At 30.2% G+C, this 24,799-nt stretch overlaps 1 protein-coding gene across 1 annotated transcript in view; it reads left to right on the top strand.

Annotated features, from left to right (window-relative positions):
• Positions 1-24,799, top strand: part of por (Protein-serine O-palmitoleoyltransferase por) — a 174,587-nt gene that overhangs the window by 127,684 nt on the left and 22,104 nt on the right. Inside the window, exons 7-10 of the mRNA XM_080165882.1 lie at positions 18,639-18,679; positions 19,764-19,865; positions 20,375-20,516; positions 23,518-23,600. Coding sequence (XP_080022008.1) covers positions 18,639-18,679; positions 19,764-19,865; positions 20,375-20,516; positions 23,518-23,600 — 368 coding nt within the window. The remainder of the gene's footprint in view (positions 1-18,638; positions 18,680-19,763; positions 19,866-20,374; positions 20,517-23,517; positions 23,601-24,799) is intronic.

The raw sequence follows: 24,799 nt of genomic DNA, 5'->3' as shown, positions 1-24,799 counted from the left end.
AACAATTTAAACAAGGATGAATTTGTCTATACATAGCAAAGCTCTTAGATATAAATAGAAGAACAGCCAAGTAAATGGGAGGAAAAGTGCATAACAGGCAGATGGATGGACATACTTACTTGTATAAGAGTATTAAAGCTCAGTTGTCCTATGAATCCTCACAATAGAATTTTAGCAGTAAATAAAAAAATTATATTATGCCTAATTACTTGGTTTCATATACTGATATTATTTGTTTACCTGCAATACTCACATTGCAACTGTTGCCTTCACTGAGCAAAGTATGAGATAATTATTATTATAAGATGCCAGCTTGTTCGCCACCTTATACAATTCAAACTGGGGATAGATTCTTGAAAATTATGACAATTCACCTATTGAGATTTTTAGGAGTTTTTAACAAAAGCGTCCTTAAAAGTATAATAATCTAAATACAGAGTTATAAAAAAACCTTATGTTCTTTTATTTTATGTGAATTCAATTTTCAGAGTATCAGCCCATTTTAAAATTGGTTTATAGTTTTGAACTTTAAGATTACTTTTGAGGTCTTAATATGTTTCAAGTTCGGCATAAAAGCATCTAAGCAACAAAGATAATAAACATTTAGGCGAATAGTTACAATTCAGTTAATTTTAATAATAAAGAGTTGCCTAGTAGAATTAAATGAACAGAAAAGCAAATTAACACTTCAAAAGTAAAGTCTTGCATATTGCCTTTATTTTCATTTTTAATAATACAAGTTATGCTTGAGGTTGAGATTTTCCTTTTTAAAGTTATTAAATATAATTTTAATACTAGTTTTACTTGGTTAAACCAATTCCAATTATTTTTCTTATTAATTTATAGTTAAGATTGGATTTTAGGGATAGACTTATAGCAATTTTAAACCATGCAATATTTGTAAAATTAATGTATAGCCATGATTTTTTTTATCGCAGAAGTTATCTGTAATTTTACACAATACATGTTTTTTCAGTATGGCTCAGATGCAGCGAGGGAGGGGACATTGGAGTGACTTTTAAAAACATTTATTTCTTTTGTTAATTCTTGAATGGTAGTTCAAATTAGCAGTTTCCAAACCTTTTAATCAATAATTGTTATCCATGCAGGGTTAATTTTGTTTGTCATCATTTGTATTTGGAGTCATACTCGAAAATCATTGTTTATATTGATACAAACTTAGTAATGATGGATTAAATTTCCAGAAAATCTACCCCTGTTTGCGCAGATGCGCAATCTATGTGAAATTGCGTCATTTCTAAAATGTTCTTTATTAGCAATAAATTCTTAAAACAATTCGCCATTACATTTTTATATTAATTTCATCTATCCATAAACAGCAAGGTGGAACATTAAATTAAACATTCTTGTCTTTATTTAGAATTAATTTGGACAAAACAGGCTTTCTTTGGCGCGCTGATAATACCATATTTTAATTTCTTAATCTACATTCCAAATGAGTTTCTTTAACGATTTTTTCCTTTTAGAAAAAAATATTTAGTCACTCAAAACTGGTTAAAAGTTCAGTTAAGTTGTTTATCTAATGCTTTTGAAAGTGAGCCTTTTTTAAAATTGAGGTCTGTATGCCTATTATTACATTACGGGCATGATAGATTTTTATGATTGTTATTAATATACATTTGAAATTTCACAAGATTTAAATAAAGATTAAAGATGTACATTTAAAGTTAATTTTCATTTTTAATGCAGTTTAAGCTTAAAATTACATTTTTGGAAAAAAAATTTAAAATAAAATTTTTTTATGTTATGTTTAGTTCTATTGCTTTGTTTTTTGTAATATTATTTTGATATGTCTCTTTACAACTTAATTTTAAAGATTAACAAAACTTGTGCTTTATTTTAGATCATAGTTTATACTTAATCTTTAAATTGCAATAAAAACGCGCGCATAAAAACTACAAACGCCATCAAAGTTTCCTTATAAAGTAACTATATTATGCTATTATTGTTTTACATTTGTTACAAAATGGTTTATCATTAATTCTAAAAAGTGGCCTGCATAGATTACAATAGAAATAAAATTAGGTACACAGTACTGCACTGTTTTCAAAAGTTGTTGATAGCAATTAAGGCAATATCGAGAAACCAGAGCTTTCTAGCCTCTGAATTGTATCTTTTAAAATATTGATGACTATAAACTAATAATTTTTAAAGTTACACCTATCATAATGTTTATTAATATCATCTTATTTTTTTCAATATGAATACATTTTCCAGTATCGCTTCGAAACCGATCAATATCCTGTGGATTAGAACCGGTTCCATACTGAAAAACTATGTTTAGCATCGCATTAAAACCATTAAAATGCGATAAATAACCATTTCAGTTGTATATATTTTTCTGTGTTGGTCAAAGTGTAAAACGACGCTTGCTTCTTGTTTCGTTGAAAGCACTTTCATCTATATCTATGATCGAAAATAGGGATACTTAAATTGAAGCAAAAACATTTTCCCATTGAGTAATAGGTATATTAAATGGCAGGATTTATTTGGTATTAAAAAATCCGGAGATTTTAATGATTTCCAATGATGATAAATAAAATTATACCTACTGTTAATAAAAATTATAGATTGACACAGCTAGAAAACCAACCAATGAAAATTTGATAAAAGTACCCAAAGTTTTTGAGCCATCGAATGAGAAATCAAGTTTATAGACTGTTGGTCTAGTGTAATTTATATTCCAATAAAATGGGATTCTAATGCATCCTTAATAAAAATTCCTAGTATTTTTCCAGTATTTTTCTGTAACTGATTATTATCCGCTGGATTAAAACCGAAAAATCATGTATAACAGTATAACAGACAATTTCCCACGAATATTAAAATAAAGATCATAAGTTAATCCCAGTTTTTTTCCGCACGGGCATTTTGCCCATTTGGGCTAAAAAAACTGGTTTTAATCTTATAATTTTTTATTTCATTATACGCTGAAAGCTGTCCATAATAAGATTACCTATCCTTCTGCCTCTGTCTGTGATCCGAAATTGGATTTATAGCCCTCTAAACCCATGATGGAATCTTATTTTGTCCATCTGTAAATAACGAACAGGGATGGTTGCATCCAATTGTAGAAGCACTTTAGAATAGTTATTTATCGCTTCGTTTTACAGACAGCTTTCTGCGAATAGTAAAATGAAGAGTTTGAAGATTAACTGATGTTGATCTTATGATTTTCGTGGAAAATTGTCTGAAATACGATACGATACATAATGTTTCATTATGGCTGAGAACTGGTTCTAATCCAGCGGTTGTTAATAAATTTCGAAACGATACTGGATTGAAATAAAATTAATGATATATTGCAATAATATTATTATAAAAAAACGGAGAAAACATTACAAATACAGTTCTGTCTTACTAATATACCCACAAACCTTTATAGTAGCTATGCTACTAATAAGCAATAGGAGAGGGAGGAGGGGTTAAGAGTGTTAAAAGTATAACAGTGTTTAAATTCAGGTTTTCTTGGACAAAATTGTGATGTGTTATCGCATAACTGAGCGATTAGAATAGTTAGCCGTTGCATGAATAGCTTTTAGTGATGTCCCACCATAGAGTAATTTAGAATATTCACGGAGTATACACTGTTTTTTTAAAAAAATTCAAAACATAAAATTAGAATTTATAGAGTTTCCACTGTGACAAATAAGAACGATCTTTACCTAAACATGTTATTTTGTAAAATAAGCTATGTAGACTTAGAGGGGTGCACATTGATTTAACAGGGGGCTGAGAAGCAATGAGGGGGCGGAGGTGAAACTATGTCTAAATCTATTAGTCTAAAAAATTATCTCAATTAGTCTCTAACTCTCACAGTATTTTTAACTTCTGCTAAGGCTATTCTAGGCCGAATAAGCTACCTGCCCAATGATCTATATCAGTCTATGTAAATAGCCTTCCACTTTTATATCTCTCCCTTTTTCACACTCACTAATCTCATATTGTTTACTTTTTATCTAAAATAAGCAAAATATATTAAAATTTTTGTTGACCGATTGAATAACCCCAGAATAGTTAAGGTTTTAATAAAGGGCAAAAGCAACAAAAAAAAATATTTTGAATTTTTCGTAGTTTATTTATTGCATTAGATATTTTCTTAATATATTAAGTGGTGGATTATATCTGTTTATACAATAAATTTGATTTAATAGCTAGTTAGATTGATTTATAACGACTATTTACAAATAGAAAATGTTTTATTTTACTTTAGACAATTCTGAATGCGCGTGATAATGCCTAAAACGACGAAGTTGGTTAACTGAATAGGCTTTGAATTTTTTTGTGTGCCAATTTAAACCATTGCTGAATTTGTTCTTGTTTTAAATGTTGTCGCACCTTTAAACGAGATAATTTTAATTTATACACTAGCAAGCAAAAATAAAACAAAATGTTGTGTGCACTTTTATGTATGCTGTGACAGTCAACTTTAGAATTATAATTTTTAACCCTTTGTGTCCGAGCAATAAAAATAGACTCCACTTTGATTTTATTGCGATAACTAATCAAAAATACTATGAAATAGTTCATCTTTTTTTCATCTGAAGCAAAAATGTACGGAAACGGCGATAAAGATGGGTTTTCAAACAAGCTTATTAGAGTTTAAATGTGGTTTTAGGCCATATTTCATCCCATTCCTATTCCCTTAGAGGCTTGATGCAAATATGCTGTTAAAAAATACCATTCATGCGTCTGATAAGGTTTATTTATTATGATCATTTTGCAGATATATAACAATTAACTTTAGGTTTGACAAATTAAGTAAGCAATGCATTTTTTGTGTGTACTGTTTTTTTTGTACTTAACATATTACTTGGATGTTAATTTATTTCTGCGTGTCAAACAGAACGACTGTGAGGGTTAAGGAAAAGAATTAATTACCATTCAGTTAATCTTTAGATGCAATGAGAGAAAGGGACAAACTTTCAGAGAATTAATTATAAGAGAGGGGGGGGGGGAAGTGCCACTTTTTGAAACCAAAAGTAAAACGGGCATGATCTAAGCTCATAAAAGAGTTAAAGCTCTAAAATTCGGCACAGCAGTTTCTTTTGTGGAGAACAATATGGAACTGTGAGAGAAAATATTTTATCTCAGATGATTGAGAACTGTCTAATTTGGCGAAAAAAGGCAAACAAAATTTCGGCAGGAAACAGCAGTTTTCGGTGGGAGCGGCGGGTCCGCCGCCGTTTCTTCACAGTTCCATATTGTCCTCCACTAAAGCAACTGCTGTGCCTAATATTAGAGCTATAACTCTTTTATTGACTGAGATCATGCGCGTTTTACTTTTGGTTTCAAAAAGTGGCACATCCGCCTCCCCCCTTTATTTAGGGCGGCTAGGCTGTAGATTTTTATAGATATTAACAGGGCATTTTTGGCGGCTTTGGCTGCTGCTGAATAAAAGTTTGTAGTTGAATTTTTAACTGATTTATTTGCAGATTAAGAATCGTCTTCTTAGTAGCGCTTTCGGCCGCGGATTTGTTTATCTGAAGCCTATTCCTGTCCATGAATCTTACAAAGTTATTCCAACTTGCATATTTACATTTTAACTTCAACGCCCCTATCTATCACCCTTCTACATGGAAATATGAATAGGTAAAGGAATTATTAGTTTTACTTTAAAAATTGCTTTTTAAGCAAAGCCGATGATTTAAATAATACAATTTTTTGGGGTTGAATTTTTAAATTTCTCATCTAACATTATTATTGCATTTTTAATCTTAAAATATTGAATCTATTTATTTTTATATTTTTCTGCTAACCTAATAATAAAAACTAACGAGCTGTGTCAAGGGAATTATTATTGTAAGATATGATTCAAAATAACCAGATATGTCCTTCTTGTTTCTTTGATTATACTTAATCTAGAATTTATTTGATTGCTTCATAATAAATGTAACCACAGCCGTATCCAGCTTCATAAAATGCTTTGAACAAGTGGCGGCTGAAACACCATAAAAAGTAATATCTGCGGACCCTTGTCTAAGATTCATAACTTTTATTTTTATTTGCATATCTTTAAATCTCTTCAGAGCACAAGTTGCCTCTACAAACTGCAACAACACAACTTCTCAACTGTTGTTGAATAAGTTGTTGGCATCAACGATGTTGCAACAACTGCATTTCAGACACAAAAACTTATTTGCTTAGGAATTTCATTAACACTTTCAGACATAGAATAAAGCAGCTGAATACCTGACAAATACATATAAAAACTATTACTTTCTACAACAAAGAAAAACATATTGATAGATACATATATTTATATGCATTACATATCTTATTTAATTTAACTTTGTGTTATACCAAACCAGATCTAATTAATCATATTGTAAGTTTCAATTTTATTACTAGACAGTTTTTCTCTTGTTAATATTGGATAATATTTTTGGCTAACTTTATTTAGTTTCAAGTACCTGATAATTCATTCTATTTAGTATTCTATGGATGCTGCATTTAATAGATTATGTGTCCATTGTAGCCAAAAATTCCTAACTTTAGATCTAAAACTGCTTAAGATACAATAAAAGTAACAATATTCATAATTATTGTATTTCATTCTTGTCATAATCAAAAGGATACTGTGATAAGACAATGAAAGATGAATTTATCTTCCTCAAAATCCTTCCAATTTGCTTAAGAATCTAATTAGAATATATGTATATGTTGCCTAATTTTTAAAATTTACTAAGATTCCATAAATGCTGAAATATACAAAAATCATCGGATGCGCCCATAGCATCTATGGGATGTGCATTAAGATATATAAGTTGGAAAGAATTTTAATGTTAGAGGGAGATTTGAAATCTGCATCAAATTTTAAGGATTTTTTATAAAATTTGTTTTTTCTATAATTCTTTATCTTAAAGCGGAAATACAATTTAAGTTAATTAATTTTGACATCTGTGATTGGTGGATTGAAAATTATCTTCGCTCTGATTGGAGAAGCTTAAGTGTCGCACATCTTTCAACCAATTAGAGCGCAGGTAGTTTCCAATCCACCTATACTATTGGTCAAAATTTATTAACTTAAATTGCATTTCCGCTTTTAGATAAATAATTATACAAAAAACGAATTTTATAAAAAATCCGTAAAATTTGATGCAGATTTCAAATCTCCCTCTAACATTAAAATTCCTTCTAACTTATATATCCTAAATTGTGCATCCACAGAGGTAAGTAATGGGATTAAAAAATGCCTAAAACCAACTATAAAAATAACCGTCCCAGGACCTTTGTAAAGCTTTTCAAAAAAAGATAACTAATTTAGTTCTGTAGTTAACGAAATGTCAAGCTTCAGAAAAATAGGATGAATCACCCAATATGCTGTCATCCTTGTCATAAGCTTTAAAAATTATTTCCAAACAAAATGTTTTGAAATGACACAATAGATCTCAGAATTAGATCCTAACCCAATATGGATTATTCTAACATTTTTTTGATGTAGCAAAGCTGCTTTATATTTCAGACGTTTAAATTTAAGTTATGTCTTATTTAGATTATATCTTATTTAAATTCATTAATGAATCCTTTGGTCTCATCTTTTTTATCACAACTTATAACACAGGGCAAATTTAACTAAATTTGACTGAAAAAGCTTCTTTAAGCTTCTCTACTCTTGGGCGCAATCGTTTTCGTTCTTTTATATTTTTCATGTGGGTTTGTATTTTTAAGCAATCAGTTGATTATGTAACGCTATAATACAACTTAACAAGGAAGTACAAATTCTAAGAAAACTGGTTATTATAATTTTTAAATTCTTCTAGAATGTAACTTTTTTGTCATGTTTAAACTATTTATATGAATCGATTATATATATTACTACTTTGATGTTGCACCAGATTTGCATGAACTCTGATACAGCTGATTGCAGCTGGCTAAAATAACGATAACCCTCCGCCCTCCCCATTTACCTCATCTCCCCACCTCTTACTGGATGGACGAACTGGCCATTAAATTAGGTTCATATTAGCAAGCTCAATTTATGACAAAGTTTCCCCTGTAAATATCCTCATATAAACATATCCATTTTTACTTGTAAGGGTTATGGACTCAAAGGGTAGGTTTAGTAGTACCCAAAATATATTTTTGTTTAAATTTTTTTTTTTTTTGGGGGGGGGGACCTTTTCTAGAACAAATAATAAGTTTTAAAATCCAGTTTTGGTGAAATTCCAAAATACAAATCATTGTTTAATTCTTAAAGATATGAATCTTACAAATGATGTTAACGTTTAAAACTAAGGTGGAGTAAATAAATTGAGGAGGAGCTTTTGTACTATTTAAGATGCATTTTTGTTGAATGGTTTATGTTTGAGTATAAAAACTGGCCCCCGACTCATTATAAATAACCATCTCCATTTCAATGGCGTAATTGACAATTTTACAGCCAAAAAATACCTTAATTAGGAATGATATTCAGTTTTGCGGCTTCTTCAATGCAATTCTTTTGCAAGGGTCGGCATCTGCTGATATTTTATTTAAAAGTTAAATTACTAGTTTTAAAAGGAGCATTTTATTAGTAAAGTTTTTGAAAATGTTGATGTCAATCTTAATAAATGGCTTAACAGATGAGTTTGTTCTTTAAAAAGCGGCTGGTCGATTTTTGAAAGAAATTGCAATTGCGGCAATCAAAATCTAGGCAATCCCTGGATTTATGTTCATCATTTGGATGGATTGACAATTAAACCACTGTAAAACCTATGATTATATAGATTATGAATCAAGTAGCTTTTTCTGCACTAGCTAGCTTTTACAAAGACATATCCTTTTGAGGATAAAAAAAGTTGTAATGGCTTCAAATGAAATGAACAGAAAAATTAGTAGTCAATGATTTTTTTCTTTGACAATGCCGACTATAAAACTTTTGCATTTTTAAATTAGACTACTTTTTTTGACATTATGCACCTTTTTTATCTCTTTTAGTGATTTTTAAAATATTGATGGTTAAAATTTATACTGGGTTGATTGATCAAAAATACATAAAACTAAATTAATTGAGTTAAACTTGATCTTATTACTATTAATTAATCAGAACACAGTATAATATTGAAAAGATAGCCAATTTAACAAGGACTATTATGTTCACAACATTAGCAAGCTACATTTATATATAATAAACTTACTTTAATATTTTTTGAAAAAGAGACAGACGGACATATATGAGCTTTGAAGTAGATATGCTACTAGATAAAGTTATTATGACTATAAACAATCCATTTATTAAGGGACCTCCATCCTATCGTTAACGTTAAACAAATACCCAGAGAAAAGAAACAATGGACTGTTTATTACACTAGTTCACTATTTATATAATAACGATTTCTTATTTTATAATAACAACTTTGGGTACTTTTAATGAATTTTAAATGGTTGGTTTTGGTTTATTAAGTTGAGTGTCCAGACGTTTTCACCACTAATTGTAATCTACAAAATGGGTAATTCTGTGTAACATCATTAGGGATGTACATCAATTTATCGGCCATTGTCATATCCCTTCAGATCCCTGCAAATACCATAGACTTTGCGTATAGCAAAGCTAGTCTTCAAGTTAAATGACAAAAAGTAAAACTAATAAACGTAGATATGTTTAAAGTTTTAGCTTATTTTGGCTGTACAAGTTTTAGCTTATTTTGGCTGTACAAAACTTTGTGGTTAATAACCCTATAACTTTTCTTTATTCCTAACCAAAATTCCAAAAAATACTCATAAAAGCATTTCTTCGATTGGAAGTTATTATCCTTTTTATTATAATCGTATAAATTATGGCTTATAAACATTGCAAAAAGTTGCAGAAAAAACCGGCACAAATAAAGGACCATAAATGTTTGTTATAGAAAAACATAACTAAACACCACACTTTTACGATACACAAATTATGTATGGATATACGGATTTAGATTTTTTCCTAAAGATAGATTATCAAATAATTTGCTGAGAGATTCAAAAGACTAATAAGCAGTAACTCTAAATTCACTATTTCTGTCTATCTATCTGTTATGCTGAGTTTGAGTTGGATAATCTGTTGTTGAAATATTTTTATTTCATTAAAATTTCAATAAAAAATCATCTCGTGGATGTTGTCCTCCTTGTTAATTGGCAGTTAAATGCAAAACTGACTAAACAAGTAAATAAAGCTCAAGATTTGTTGAAGGATTTATCAAATTTACCAAGTTATCACAAACTTATCCCTACAACAATGACAAATTACGTCATAATGCCATAATAAAATAATATTTTTATTTCATCTCTTTTGTTTATGATTTTTACACACTTTTGGTTCAGTGGTTGCCCACACTTTTATGTCTTTGTTGATGTCATACACAAATACAAAACTATCGCTGAATTTTTTTTATTATATCTTCTTAAAATTTAGCAACAACTTCAATGTAATGTAATGTGCTCTACTCTTTTGATGTCATGTGCCTGACAGCAGCAGTTGGTTTTATCGTGTAAAGGTTAACTTTAATGAATGAGGTCATTATTAAAACCTGACACATCCCTGATGTAAATGTACCTATTTTCATATCTAAGTATTCATTATCTTCATTTTTTATATTCGTTGTTTAATACACAAAATATTAACTAATCCAATGGAACAGATAAAAATAATTAAATGTTTCAGGGTTGTTACATTACAGACAGACCTATGAATGATTATAAAATAGGTTTGCCTCTAAAACACTATGCTAGCTTTTTATCCATATTTTCTACATCATAATTATAATGTATAAATTTAGAAACCCCTTCATAAAGATATAAAAATGAGGTCCACAAAACTTATATTTAAACATAAACACGCCCAGAAACAACAACGTTGTGTCGGTGTGCAAATAATCGCACCAATGAAAATAAAAGGCTTTGTAATCCTTTTGAATATATCATTGCTTTAAAGTAGAAATAGTTATTTCTCACATTAAAAACAGCTTTCCGTGGATATAAAATGTACAATTATGGTTTTAATCTTATGATTGTACATTTTATATTCGTAGAAAACAAGATGTAATACGATGCTAGACATAATTTTTCCATATGGCTGAGAACTGGTTTGAATCCACCGGATATAAATCGGTTTCGAAGCGATACCGTAAAAGCAATTATTAATTTTGCTTGCAAGTATTTTCTGGTTTTCTTTAAGATAAAATAACGATAATAACTTAAAACTCAATGGGAATATTTTCTCAAATAATTTGCTAACAACGTATGTTGTTTTGCATGAACACTCGTAATGTTTGCTAAAACATGAGTTAAAAAACTTACACACAAAACACAGGAAGCAAAAATTTTATAATACGCACAATAAAACGTTAACTGTTGTTTTGTTTTAGAAACAGTGTATACATATACTTTTATTGTTATATAATATTATTAACTTGCAAATGCCATTTTTTACAAGCGTAGCTTCTTTAAAATTACCCCTTTTCCGTTTTTATAAATAAATAATTTTTTACTTTTGCTGAATCTCTTAAAATTATTTTTAATTCTAAGAAAAATGAATTGAACTTAGGTACTTATTTTGTCTAAAAGATAGACTAACCTTTATTTTTAACCTTTCTTTCTTACTCATTTATGGTCAAATTCTTGTATATACTACTCATTGCTTTATTAGAAATTTTTGCAATATCCTTTTAAATCATAGATGGACTACTAGTAACCCCCTTTAATCCCACCCACCGAACCATTTGGTTTATGTGGTAGAGGTAAAGTGTTGCATCATACCCATACTAAATTTGAAGCGGAAAGGTATAAGGAGAATGGTTCTTTATTACAATAAACATAACCTTAACCGTTAATTGAAGATCAACCTATAAAAATGAATGGAGAGTGCTGATAAAGAGGGGTCCAGTCGCATATTTCGGGGATTCTGTTTGAAACATGTTCGTGCGAAATTGTACAACTTTGCAATTAGAGTTTCTAGGAAAAATGTAAACCCCAATTATTTATTTGAATGTTAACTTACTCTTTTTCTCCCAGGGATATCAAGGAATAGCTAAAAAGTAAATATGTATTTTTTCGTAATATATCTTACAAAATTTTGTATTTAACAAAAATTATGTATTATGTGTAGTTTTATATATTTTGGAATATTAAAAATTAGCCCTGTAGCAAAAATAAAAAATCTATTTTCATATACCATTATACTTCTTCAGCTTAAAAATATGTAGTTAATCTATTGTATAGTCGATTTGTAGTGATTGTCTATTTTTATTTCTGTACTTTCATTTTAAATGCTTATACTTTTAACTAATAACTAGAATAAGCTTTATTATTTATCTATTTTATCAGATCTATTTTTAAAACAAGGATGACAACATCCATATTTTAAACAGCATTTGCAAAAATAAAGAGCAAAATTATTGGGTAAAAATCATGAAACATTTCTCTCTTCTTTTTTTATCTTCATAATACTCCATATTGATGGAAATGTTGATAAGAAGTCTATCTTTTTTAGGAACCAAAAAATCACGTTTTCCTCGAAACGTTACATACTGACAGACATACATTTCGAATAAAATGTAAACATTTCTCTAAACATCCCATGCATAGTTTCCCTGATTTTTGTAACTCCTGTTTCTGGGTCAAGAAAATGTTAGTCATAAAGTTAAAGGCTAATATGTTTTATCATCATTTGCAATTTTAAATCTTTTTTACATATCTGCGGTGCCAAATATCATAGCTTTGGGTTGTTATATGTTGATTTTATGAAGGTAATTAATCAAATATATTTCCTTGGAAAGGTTTAAAAAAATTTTACTATTTGATGTTTTTGTAATATACGACTTAAATGCTCTTTTTCACTTAAGTAATAGTTGCATGAAGTGCATTTAAATACCATCTAACATATGTATATAATTTTGTATTGCAATGAATTAGGCACCACCAAAATAGTCATCATGCAGAACAGCCAAATAAGTTGCATATATCCCAAAAATATGATTTTCAAGTTTTGATAATTTTAAAACTATCTAGTAGAAATTTTTTTTTTTCAAATATATGTCATATAGATGTAGTTTGAACTATTAAACAGAGAAAAATATGCAGTTCACTAATTTCAAGTTTAAATGCATTTCGTGCAACTACCCCTTTATAGAGTAATATTGCTTCTTATTTTGTTTCAAGTTTCAAATTGACAAGACGATGATACCATGATTAAATAATGAAAATATGCCTGAAATCCAGACTCGTATTATTTTTGTCATAATAAAGATTGCACTTTATCCAGAGTTGAAGGTAATAGCACATTGTTTGTACTGGAGTATATCATACTTTGTACCCGCGATCGTGGCTCAACACGTAGCGCATCCGCTCGTCGTCGGGAAGGTGATAGGTTCGAATCTCGGTCCGACACCGCGTCATAACTAAAGACGTTAAAAATGGTTCCCACTGCTACTATGTCAGATGCGCGACGTAAATAGTTAGAGTGGGGGGAATGCCTTGGCCCAAAACAGGCGCAACTCGCTACCATGCACAGTTGGGACTTCTCAGACAAAGGTCGTGCATCTCAGAGTGTTGGTTGTCTGATGGGTGAATGGACGCTTTACACCGCAATCATAAGTTTTGTATGTATGTTCCAAGGTGCGTTGAGAGAGTTCTAGTACCCGAAGCGACACCTTGCCCCCTAGAGTCTTAACTCTTTATATCATACTTTGTGGAAAAATTTATTAATTGTAATTGTATTATGATATTAACTAACCTAACTGGAGACAAAATAGCTTTCTAAATGTAAACCGCCCTTAGCTTAGTTGCCTAGGTTCAAAACGAAATATTTTACTATTAATTAATCCACCGGTGCCTGAAGAGTTTTTTCTGAATGCAAAAATAAGTTTGATTTTGCTCCGTTACTCTTTAGTAATACTGGAATTAGGATTGGGGGCTTGGTAGCTGTTTTGTCATATTCAGTGTCAGGGACAGGTTAATAGAGAAAAATCAACAACCATTCTTATCAAGCAATTTTTCTTTTTTATATGTATAACCATTTCAATTCAAACTTACCACATTGCAAGTTATATTAATCATACACAACATTTTGTTTCGTCAAATAAACAAAGCTTGCAGTGGCGTGTACAGTAATCTACTAGGGGGATGTGAAATCATTTAGGATTGAAAAAAAGAAAGGAAGGGGTCCCTAAATTAAATTTTAGGGGATCATTGAAACCCCCCTACCACAAGCTACTGGTACAATACCTTTAGGAATGAGAAAAATCATATATATTTCTTGTAAGTTTGGAAAATATTTTTTTTGTTTGTTTTAAATCCATTATCTTTTTCTATCCTTGTTTTATTAGGTATATCTTTACTGTCATAAAAACGAACAATATCATCACATAATTAAAAGTTGCGTAATCCTTGCTTCATTTTAAAGTGCAAAATTATTTGGCAAATTTCTTTTCATGGTTTTCTAATGACTAATCTCTTTTATTTGAAATTAGTTCTTTTAGTTGCAGTTGTCCTTGATTTAAAAAGATAATTATAGATGGTTTATCTAATAGCTCTAGTTTTGGTTTTTAAAGATTGTAACTAGATTAATCCATTTTTTAGAACATTTTTGACTATCTCCGCGGAAGGCTTTAAAAGGCTTTCAAAATGTGAAAATTCACACAAAATAATTGGGGGATGATTAATTTACACATCTGATCTTCTGTAAACTCAAGCTGTAGTCTTCGTGTAGTGTGAAATATGAGATAAATATAAATTTATTTCACATTTGCTAATCTCTTTTTCAATGTTCCCTTTTTCAATGTTACTATTTTATACCATCATTGAAATGATCTTATCGGCCCATCCTAGTCATGTTCTACAATAAATGCAAAGTGAATGAATTAAATACTGATAATATTACCTAACTGGTGTTTATATCAGTGACACTTGTCTGAAAGAAATGCATTGCACCGGTCACACGAGTATGATGTATCTAAGTGTTTTATCAAAATTATTTGCTGCTTTTCCCCTCTCTTGTCAAACATTATTTAAGTCTGTAAACTTAAATAGATTAATAATTGAGGTCAATGGATGTAATACCCTTTAAACAACCAACTCTCTTATTAAATGACCATTATCTGGAAGCAATTATCAGAAAACAAGTTGCACCTGTTTTTGTGGTAAAGCATTCCCACTACCCTTACTATCATTAGCTCACTTCCATTAGAGCGGTAATATTTAGGACGCATTATAAATTAGTCTCGAACCCGACACTTCACAAACAGAAATCAAATAAAAAATTTAAAATGTGTTCTTATTTTATATCGACTATTTAATATTCATGAGCCAAAAAATATTAATTTTACTTGTATAGCTTTAATTCTTCTATCCCATTATATAAAGTAGTAAGCTTTTTTTATCTGAAGAGAAGGATCTCGCTAACCGCTGAACCGAAATGGGCCTCCTTTACAGTAAAGCTTCTTATAGGTCCCAGGATGGTTTTAGGCTATTTTATTTTAATAAAAAATCTGGGTATGGTTAAAGGCATTATTCTGACCTTCATTATACCTTCGAATATAAAGCTTCTAGAAGCTAGGGGCACTAACGCTAGTGTAAGATAATTTAATATCTTATTCTTTGTTGAAATAAAGATATTAAAGCAATTAAAATAGACAAAGTTCCAATTTTGTTAACCGCAGATAACAGAATCCTAGCAGGAGATTTAATTCTCATGGATGAAAATGTATTGTAATTGTTAATGTGTGCAGTTGTGTGCTCTATGGCTAAATTGTGATCAAGGATTACTGGCCGCAGCCTTTACAATCAGGCCTCAACAGTTGCGCGTCAGCCGCGTCTAAGCCTCAGATTTAAACCCGTTAGAATGCATTAGAAATTTGTTTGAAAAAAAAATTGTCATATTTTAGTCAGGTTTAGACTTCCAGTTGATTTTAAAAATTGTACAAGGTTGATTTCTAGATTTCTGTTAAGAATTTAAATTGTGAGGCTACGTGTCAACCTATACCTCCCCCCCCCCCCCCATCATCCAACAAAAAATATATAAATCAGGATTATTTAATCCAAAGCTTCCATGAAAATTATAGACACATTGTTTTCATTGGTTTTTGAGATCTAACTGAACACAAATCATTATTAGATTAAAAAAATTAGCTACTTTTTATTTCCATGTACTAACTTAGGTATGACAGGTGTCCCATATAAGTTTGAAACGGCTGGCCATACTTAAGGATTATGTTGAATAGGCATTGATATGTCACTGTGAAATTTTAGAGTGTTGCTGCACCTTTTTCAGCACAGGGAAAGGGGAGCAGATTCTTAAAATTTAGGGATAGGTCACTGGATCATAATAAGCTCAACTAGGAGTTATTTTTTTAGTTTTAGTTTTGAACCAAGTCCCCAAAATTGTTTAGAAAACGAATAAGGAAACGTTATTAAAAAAGTTGAGGACTAGTGTAATAACAGCCTAATGTCCCCTCCCTTCCTGGAACTTACTACCTTTGTCCATAAAACTTATACAGTGTGTTTTTTTTATGAGAACTTTTTTGAAAGCAATTTTACCCCACTTATAGTAATCAGAATTTAATGATTAATGGCTTATTTTCTTCGTTTTTTATACCTAACCATTTATAGAACATCAAAAAATATTTCAGTTTTTATTAAAAAAGTAAAGTAAAATAAAAATTCAAAACCTAGGTGTCAACATCTAAAATTGGTTTTAGCGCATTTTTCTCATGCTTAAATCTTTTCCCCTGTGCAAGAATGGCTGCAAAACGCTTCTAAGTTGAGATACAGAGTTAAAAATTGATACAGATACTTTTAGGGACATGTACTAGAACATATTTAAGTTTGAAAGCCATATCTCAACCAGGGAGGGAGTACTGGCCCCCCAAAGTGAACTACTGAAAATTCAATTTTTTACTTGCAAAGGGTAGAAGTTTTGAGCTTAAGAAAAATGCGCTAAAACCTTTTTTAGATGTTGACACCTAAGTTTTGAATTTTTGATTTTACTGTACTTTAAAAAAAAAACTAAAATATTTTTTTGATGTTCTAAAAATGGTTATAAAATAAAAAGAAAATAAGCCATTAATCATTAAATTCTTATAACTATAAGTGGGGTAAAATTGCTTTTAAAAAAGTTCTCATAAAAAAAAAAACACTGTATTTGTTTTTTTTTACATGGAAATTGTAAATTTCTAGGATTTTATTAAAGATAGAAGACTCAATTTTTTTGTCAAGATTCATTTACGCATCTACTCTATAACTTCGTACTTTAGTTTATAGCAGTACCCAATTTTATCATTGTTATTTTATAATATTAATCCCCGTCTTTTACTACAGGCAGTACATCACATCGCATAGATTATACAATTACAAGTTAATCGTGATTTCAACCTTAGATAAAGAGTTTAACATCAATTTTGTGCGCTTGGCGGGGGAGTTTTATTTACCAGGAGTTTTGATAGACTCATTTAAACTTTTTCACACACAGTTTTAAAAGATATAATATGTTTTAATATTACAAGATAGCATAAAGATCTTTAATACTTAAATTCTTATCTAAAGTAAGGTAAATTGAATAGACACATAATAAACTATAATAATTATTGATTAGGTTTCATATGTGAAAACCATCTATATTGTATTATGAATTAAGACGGGGAGTTTTTGAATCAAAAACCTCCCCTGCGACCTGTGTGCTTAGCTTATTAACTGTAAATGATATCACTTTTTACTTACATTACTCAAATGCCTATGCAGATATTTTTTTCTTCTTCTTTCAATTAATAAAGAAGAGATGCAATTCTATCTGATATTTATGCATGTAATGGAGGTAGAAATAAGGATAGCTGAACCTTTGCAATTGATGTAGTAAATATAATAGCAAGGAAACTAAAATTCCCAAAAGTGAATTTCTTTTATTAAGGAAGAATATTGTGAAAGGCCTTTGACGGATAAAATTAATCATCCCCTTGTTTTTAATACTCAACTTTTAGCCTTTGTTTTCATTCCCTTGTTCTAATGATTATATTTTTTCATACTCAACCGTATAGCCTTTCTTTATGAGTACAACCCCCCTCAAATCTTTGTAACCTCCTATATTATCCCCCTCTAAATAAAAAAAAAGCTTAGACGTCCCTGAATTTGATCAAGTGTGTTATAGTTATTCAGTGTGGCAAATTAATGCGAAGTATGTTATTCCTTTCCTCCAGATTTAGGGGCAAAGATTAGTGTTCTTAATTGTACACTACATACCTCAAAAATTAATTAATGTTATGGCTTTCTAATTAACAACACTAAATTGGTACTTAAATACATTTAAAGAAGTAATTACACTTTAATCTGTAATATCAATTTGTTTAAATTTATTATAGTGATCGTATTGTGTTAATTTTAATTACGTCTTTTATATGTTTTACTTTCTGTACTAGCGGCTTCGCCCCCAGAGGCCTCTAGGGATATAGGGGGGAGTGGGAGGGGATATTTTTTCAATTTTAATTCTAAAAATAAATAGTTGATAAAAAAATGAGGGGGCTTCTATAGTTACTTGGGGGGATGGGGAACCTTCCCTTGACCTATGGAAAGCTTCATTCTAAAGGAAAGCAATATCCGCGAGATTTTAAGGTACAGACAGACATCCTATCATTTTTATATATTGGTATTCAAGAGCTGATCATTTAATATTTTAGGTTGTGAGAGCTTTCTGTCTGATCCTGTTAGCTGGCATCAGGTAAATGTTGTTTTGTACTCGTAGAGCTACATCACAAGTGTAATACCTTGCATGGTCAGTATGTCGATAATTTACTGAGCTTTCACACTCATTAATAAAGTTTGTATACAAGAGGGGGGGGGGGGTAACTATTGCCACTTTCGCGTAAACAGTGTGTTGTGGGCTAGGTATACCTCCAGCCTGCAGCACCTGAACCTGGAGGCCGATTGTCATTTTTTTCTTCAAATATGGTAATAACATCCAGAAAGATGCATAATTGATTTTATAAGTGTACCTCTAACTCTTTGAATAAGAAATTTTAATTTGTACCTGTCCAGAGTGGACCTGGAGGCCTGCAGCACCTGTACTTGGAGGCCGATTTAAAATTTTTCTGCAAATATGGTAATAACATCCAAAAAGATGCATATTTGCTTTAATAAGTGTACCCCTAACTCTTCAAATAAAAAAATAAAATTTTTACCTGTCCAGAGTGTACCTGGAGGCCTGCAGTACCTGTACCTAGAGGCCCATTTAAAATTTTTCCTGCAGATATGTTAATAACATTCAAAAAGAAGCATATTTTGTTTTATAAGTTGCTCTCTAACTCTTCAAACAAATTTTTAAAATTTTTTTACCTGTCCAGAAACGACCTTCCAGCCTGCAGCACCTGAACCTGGAGACCTATTCCAAAAATGATTAAATATACGTGAACTACTACCCAAAAGTAAACTTTTATCCCAAATAACCTATGGCCTCAAATCAATACCTAGCCCACAACACACTGTTTACGCGAAAGTGGCAAAAGTTACCCCCCTCCCATTAGAAAAATTTATCAAGAAAGACATTATTCTATTTGAAATAACTAGTCATAAGTTTTTCTTAAAATGCACTAACATTTTATGAATATACGCAGGAATAAAGCGATAAAGGAAAATAAATAAAAAAATACTTTTTTTTTTTTTGGGGGGGGGGGGCAAATAAAAAATTCGTGTTTAGTATGAAGTGTTGCCCATAAAAAAAAATAACAGCTGAAACTACCAAATATTTTATACTGGCTCATAACAATATGGCGGTAAAAAAAATATAGGATGATTCTTTCACTCAGGTCCGTGGTGCCATAATGATTTGCTCAATGAAGATAATCTCAATTGGTTTTGACTTGGATACTGCCAGCTCAAAATCCGATGAAAAAATTGCCCAAAATCAGGTAGGTATATTGGATACAGTGTTAGGAGGATAGGGACTAACAAAGGTATATCCTATTATGTCAAGTTTTAAGGTATTTTTGTCTGTTTACATTAAGATCTCGAAAACTACAAACTGTTTAAGTTTTACATGTCCCGGAATTTTTTAAAGATATTTTATCTTAAAAGTCAAATCTTGGGATGGTTTTAGGTATATTTTCTGTATCTTTCGTTCATTTTAACCCCGAAAAAAATTAAATCAGAAAGCTTATTGCTCTATGTCATATCTTTTGTGGTAGACTTATTTCCCACAAAACAGCATCAAACCTGACCATAACCAAAAAAAATATTCCTTAAAAATTTTAGACTCTAAAGTAAATTTCTTAGATCTTATAGATCATTGGATACTTAATATATATTTATCCAGCTTAATTTTAATGGACGAGGTTTGGTGATTTTTTTTATTAAATATTTTTTGTTTGCTTAATCACTAATTGCAAATAATGATTAATTTCTTCTCTTTACAATGAAGGATGTCACTGTGGATGATAAGAAAAAACAAGATAAACAACAACAAGCTAATAATAGAAAGAAGAAAGGAGAAGAGAAAGTAGAGAAAGAGGATAAGTTGAGTGGTTTGACAGATTGTATGCCTGGCTGGTTCCAGTACGCAGGTATACACACTTTACATACTTAATATTTATGTATATGCTTTTACCACGGATATAAATGAATAAGACAATGGCCGATAAATTGATAACTCCAATGATGTTACATAAAATTACCCCTTCTGGAGATTAATATTAGTGGTTAAAACGTTTGAGCACTCAATTTAATTAATCATCCAATCATAACTCACTAAAAACCCAAAATTGTTAAATCAACAAATAAGAAAAAGTTATTTTAAAACTTTGGGAACTGGTGTAATAAACAACCCATTGTCCCCTCTCTCTGAATTTTACAGACAAAAGTATTGTAACAAAGACATTATTTTTCATAAATAACGCAGTAATATATGTTGATACAGAAAAAAGGTTGAAAATGCATTGTACTACTAGCCCATTTATTAATACTATTGATCCAATAGTAAAACCAGAAGTTAAATTTTATTAATTTGATTTAGAATTGATTCCTTAGCCCACATTTTTTTAAAAATCTTACGAAAATCAGTTATAAAATACACTATATTCGATAAGCGATCATATAGACTTACGTCCATGATATTAATTATGATTTTTGATTAGGCGAATCTACACAAAAAAAAACTGCAGATGCCTATTCACAGAGTAGCCGAGAAAACTAGATTTTTGTTAAGTGACTTCCAAAATATCAACTTCGGTTTGAGATACTTTTAATGGCACACATAACCTTTCACATACAATTAAGCCTTTTTTCATAGATCTATATATGGAAGATTTTTTTTATATCAAACGTAAATATACAGTTTAGAGTTTTAATTAACTTTAATGTCATTTTAACAATTTAATATTTTTTTTTCACGCTACTAATTTGATGATAAAAGAGAACAATTATGTTATTTAATAGCGGGTCTTTTAAAAAATATAAAGTTTTCTTTTCCAATATAACTTTTGTCTTGTTATAGCTTATAGCATATATTAAAGTAGTAGGTTTTTTGTCTAAAGCTTAAAATCTCGAAAATTGATAGCCCGAATAAATTATACTTTACACGGAGGATAAGTAAATGTATTGAAGTGGTGTCAGGCTGACCTTACCTTCCCCGTTTTCCCTTAGAGAACTCTAGGGGCGTAGCCGCTATGAAGATAAATAATGTAGGTTCGCCACAAAGTAAAAACAGATTTTGTCATTATCACCTAAATTAATTAGACAGATAATAAACCTTCTTTAGCAATTATTTTAATTACTTAAATACTTTATAGAGCTAAAAAATAAATTTATGATGTGAAATTCTCTGTATTTTAAATGAATTACTTATTAGTTATTTGAAAATATACATTTTATAAAGTGATTAAATCGGTTACAACCAGATACTATTAACACACGTTAATAGTATAATTAATGCTTGGATTCAAACTCATTACCTCGCCTCCAGATAAATGTTTGTCCTGACCACAAAGGCCAGGGATGTTAGTGCTTGGATAATGGATTATTCTTTTCTTAAATTGCATTAGTGAATTTAAATATTGGGGAAATGATTAGAGTTTAGTTCGATTTTTTTCTTCAAAGGGTACTTTCTTTTTTTACTAAAAAAGACGAAATCAACCCAAAAAAAGCCTTAATATTTTCAGGACTAAATCTATTAACTCTTCGTTTGAAGGGTAGAAAAAGTAGAAAATAGCCTAAAACCCTTTCAAGTATCAATAATCTATGTAAAGCTTTCCTAAAAAGGATACGTTATTAAAATCATAAGCTTTAGACAAAAAAACCTTACTACTTTTAATATTAGGATACGATACAAAGATTCAAAGAAAAAAAGAAAACACTCTTTTTTTTATTTTTTCCCTTGCATCCATGACAGCGTATAAATGATGACACCAGCTTACCACAGTTGTTGGACAGTTGTGCTGTTGATTGTTGTTGGTGGTTAATTATACATCTATAATCATACTGTTTAGGATAACAAGGACAACAATACTATATGATGCCAACCCTCGCAGATTTAAATGTATAATGGAATAGCGGCTGAGCCTCTAGCATCTAGGGACTCTTCTTCAAAGGGGTAAAAAGGGAAATAGCATAAAACCATCCCGGGATCTATGTGAAGCTTCCCTAAAAGGAAGAACTCAATCAGACAAAAAAAATCTTACTACTTAATCTGATAGGATGGTCTATCTTTATTATGAGATGCAAAGATAAAATGAATGAAAATTGCGTACTTTTCTTAAATCAACAAAGATAGAATTTTTTTAACAAATTTTTTGCTTCCTCTTGCAGAATTATTATATTACAAGGACTCATTCAGACATAACTGACAACTATGTTACAGAGTATCCACGCAAAAACAAATATTTTACAACTACGAAGGCCAATGATTAAATATTTCAATGACAATTCCAGACAGATTATTTATTGAAATGATGGTTTTCTTGGTCGAATGTTAACGCTTCCTCCTATCCTTAATTAAAAGTATCATTAATAATTCTTTTCAAATCAACAGTATTAACAAATGACAATGAAAAGTATAATTATTTTGAACTTTACACAGCTAGAGATTTCAAAAGTCTATCGCCAATTAAAGAATCTTTTTTAAAAACTTTTGTGCAGGTGATGAGTTTGAATCTCGGCCTAAACTGCGCCGTAACCAAAGACAAACCAAAAACTGAATTTAATCTCTGAAGTTTTTTGTGATTAATTTTTAATAGGAGAGTTAATCCTCAATCTATCAGCAGTCGAAACTTTTACTATTTATAAAACTTAGTTCGTGCAATCAAAAGGTTGGTTGATGATCATCCCCCCCGAGCTTTAGGCCAGCGCCCGGCCTAAATACACACCGAATATAATTTCTTGTTTGTTGTCATGAAATATTTTTCCTGAAATACAGGTGTTTTTTTAGTTTTTGGTTATGATTAGGTTGATGTTTTCAGTTTGCGTCTTTTATTCTCAGCTAACATCTGTAAATTGTTTTATTTAGGGTTAGCTATTAGATAACAAATATTATTTAGAATTGGATAGATAACTGGCTATTTATTTTTTTAGGTTACTGTGTATGTCCTGGAACAGTTATCCTTGGACCCTGGGTATCATACCAGCAGTATAATGATATTTTTGTAAACTCAAGGAAAACAACCAATGAATTTATAGCAGCCAACCACTTAATCATGCAATATCACTATGCTATCAATCGAAAAAAACAATAAAATTCGCAGCCAATTCGTCTTTTTTACCCATAATTAATCTGTTGATTTTTTTTGCATTGGTCTAGTTTGATACATTATAAAAGGGAAAGATTCTATATAAGAAAAAAAATATTTTCTGTATGGCTTTGAAGCCGTTAAATATCCAGTGGATAAAAACTGGATCTCATCCATACTGAAAAATCATGTATTGTATCGTATATACAATTTTTCAAGAATATAATGACAAAAATCATGAAATCAATACAAAACTGGTTTTAAACTTTTAATTTTTCATTAAAATATCCACGGAAGGCTGTGTATAATACGAAGCGATAAATAATTATTTTGAAAGATATGAAATCATAAAGTCCATATTATAAACATCATTTAGCTTCAATGGCTATTTTGAATATAGCATTTTTTTTACAGCCCTTTAATTTTTAATTACACCTTAACGAATATTTTTTTGTGAAAATCTGTCAAAATGTCCTTCAATATTTGTCTCAAAAACACGTTTAACAAAGAAATATTTAGTAGATTTTGTGGTGTAAAAACTTTGACCGCACCCTAGAACTTCTTATAAACAGAAAATGACTTCCTTGCAATGTATATTTGTTGTCAAATTTATGCTGTTGTCCTCAACTATTACGGTTGGGCTGATGAAAATAAACCCAATTAACATTTGAAAATACCATCAAGTTGAGAGTTCCATAGGTCTCCCTTCATCCCTTCCCAAAATTTTCTATTACACCCGCTCATCCTACCGCCCCAAAAAAATGCTTGGGCTTCCTTTTCAAACATTATTCCATTATTTAAAAATATTTATTTTCTTGTTTGAAAGTTTTAATGCAAGAGATTTCAACAAGGAAGATTACGTAAAATAGAAGCGATGATGTATAATTACAACAGCTAAATATGATAAATATAAAGGTTTACATTTAGAGAATTTTCCCTTCAATTTACTATTAAATTTCATTCATTCAGGGTGGATTAAAGTAGGACACCCCCATGCTTAGGTTGGATTAACCAAAATATTTGTATCTGCCCTACTGTAAACAGTGGTTACGAGGCAATGTTTTGTCATATTTGCATGAAAAATCAAACAAAATATTTGTATCTGCCCTACTGTAAACAGTGGGTAC

Source organism: Acartia tonsa, chromosome 1 (assembly GCF_053477335.1).
Source record: "Acartia tonsa isolate MP-2025a chromosome 1, ASM5347733v1, whole genome shotgun sequence".
Taxonomy (NCBI): domain Eukaryota; kingdom Metazoa; phylum Arthropoda; class Copepoda; order Calanoida; family Acartiidae; genus Acartia; species Acartia tonsa.
This window is presented reverse-complemented; position numbering and strand designations above follow the sequence as displayed.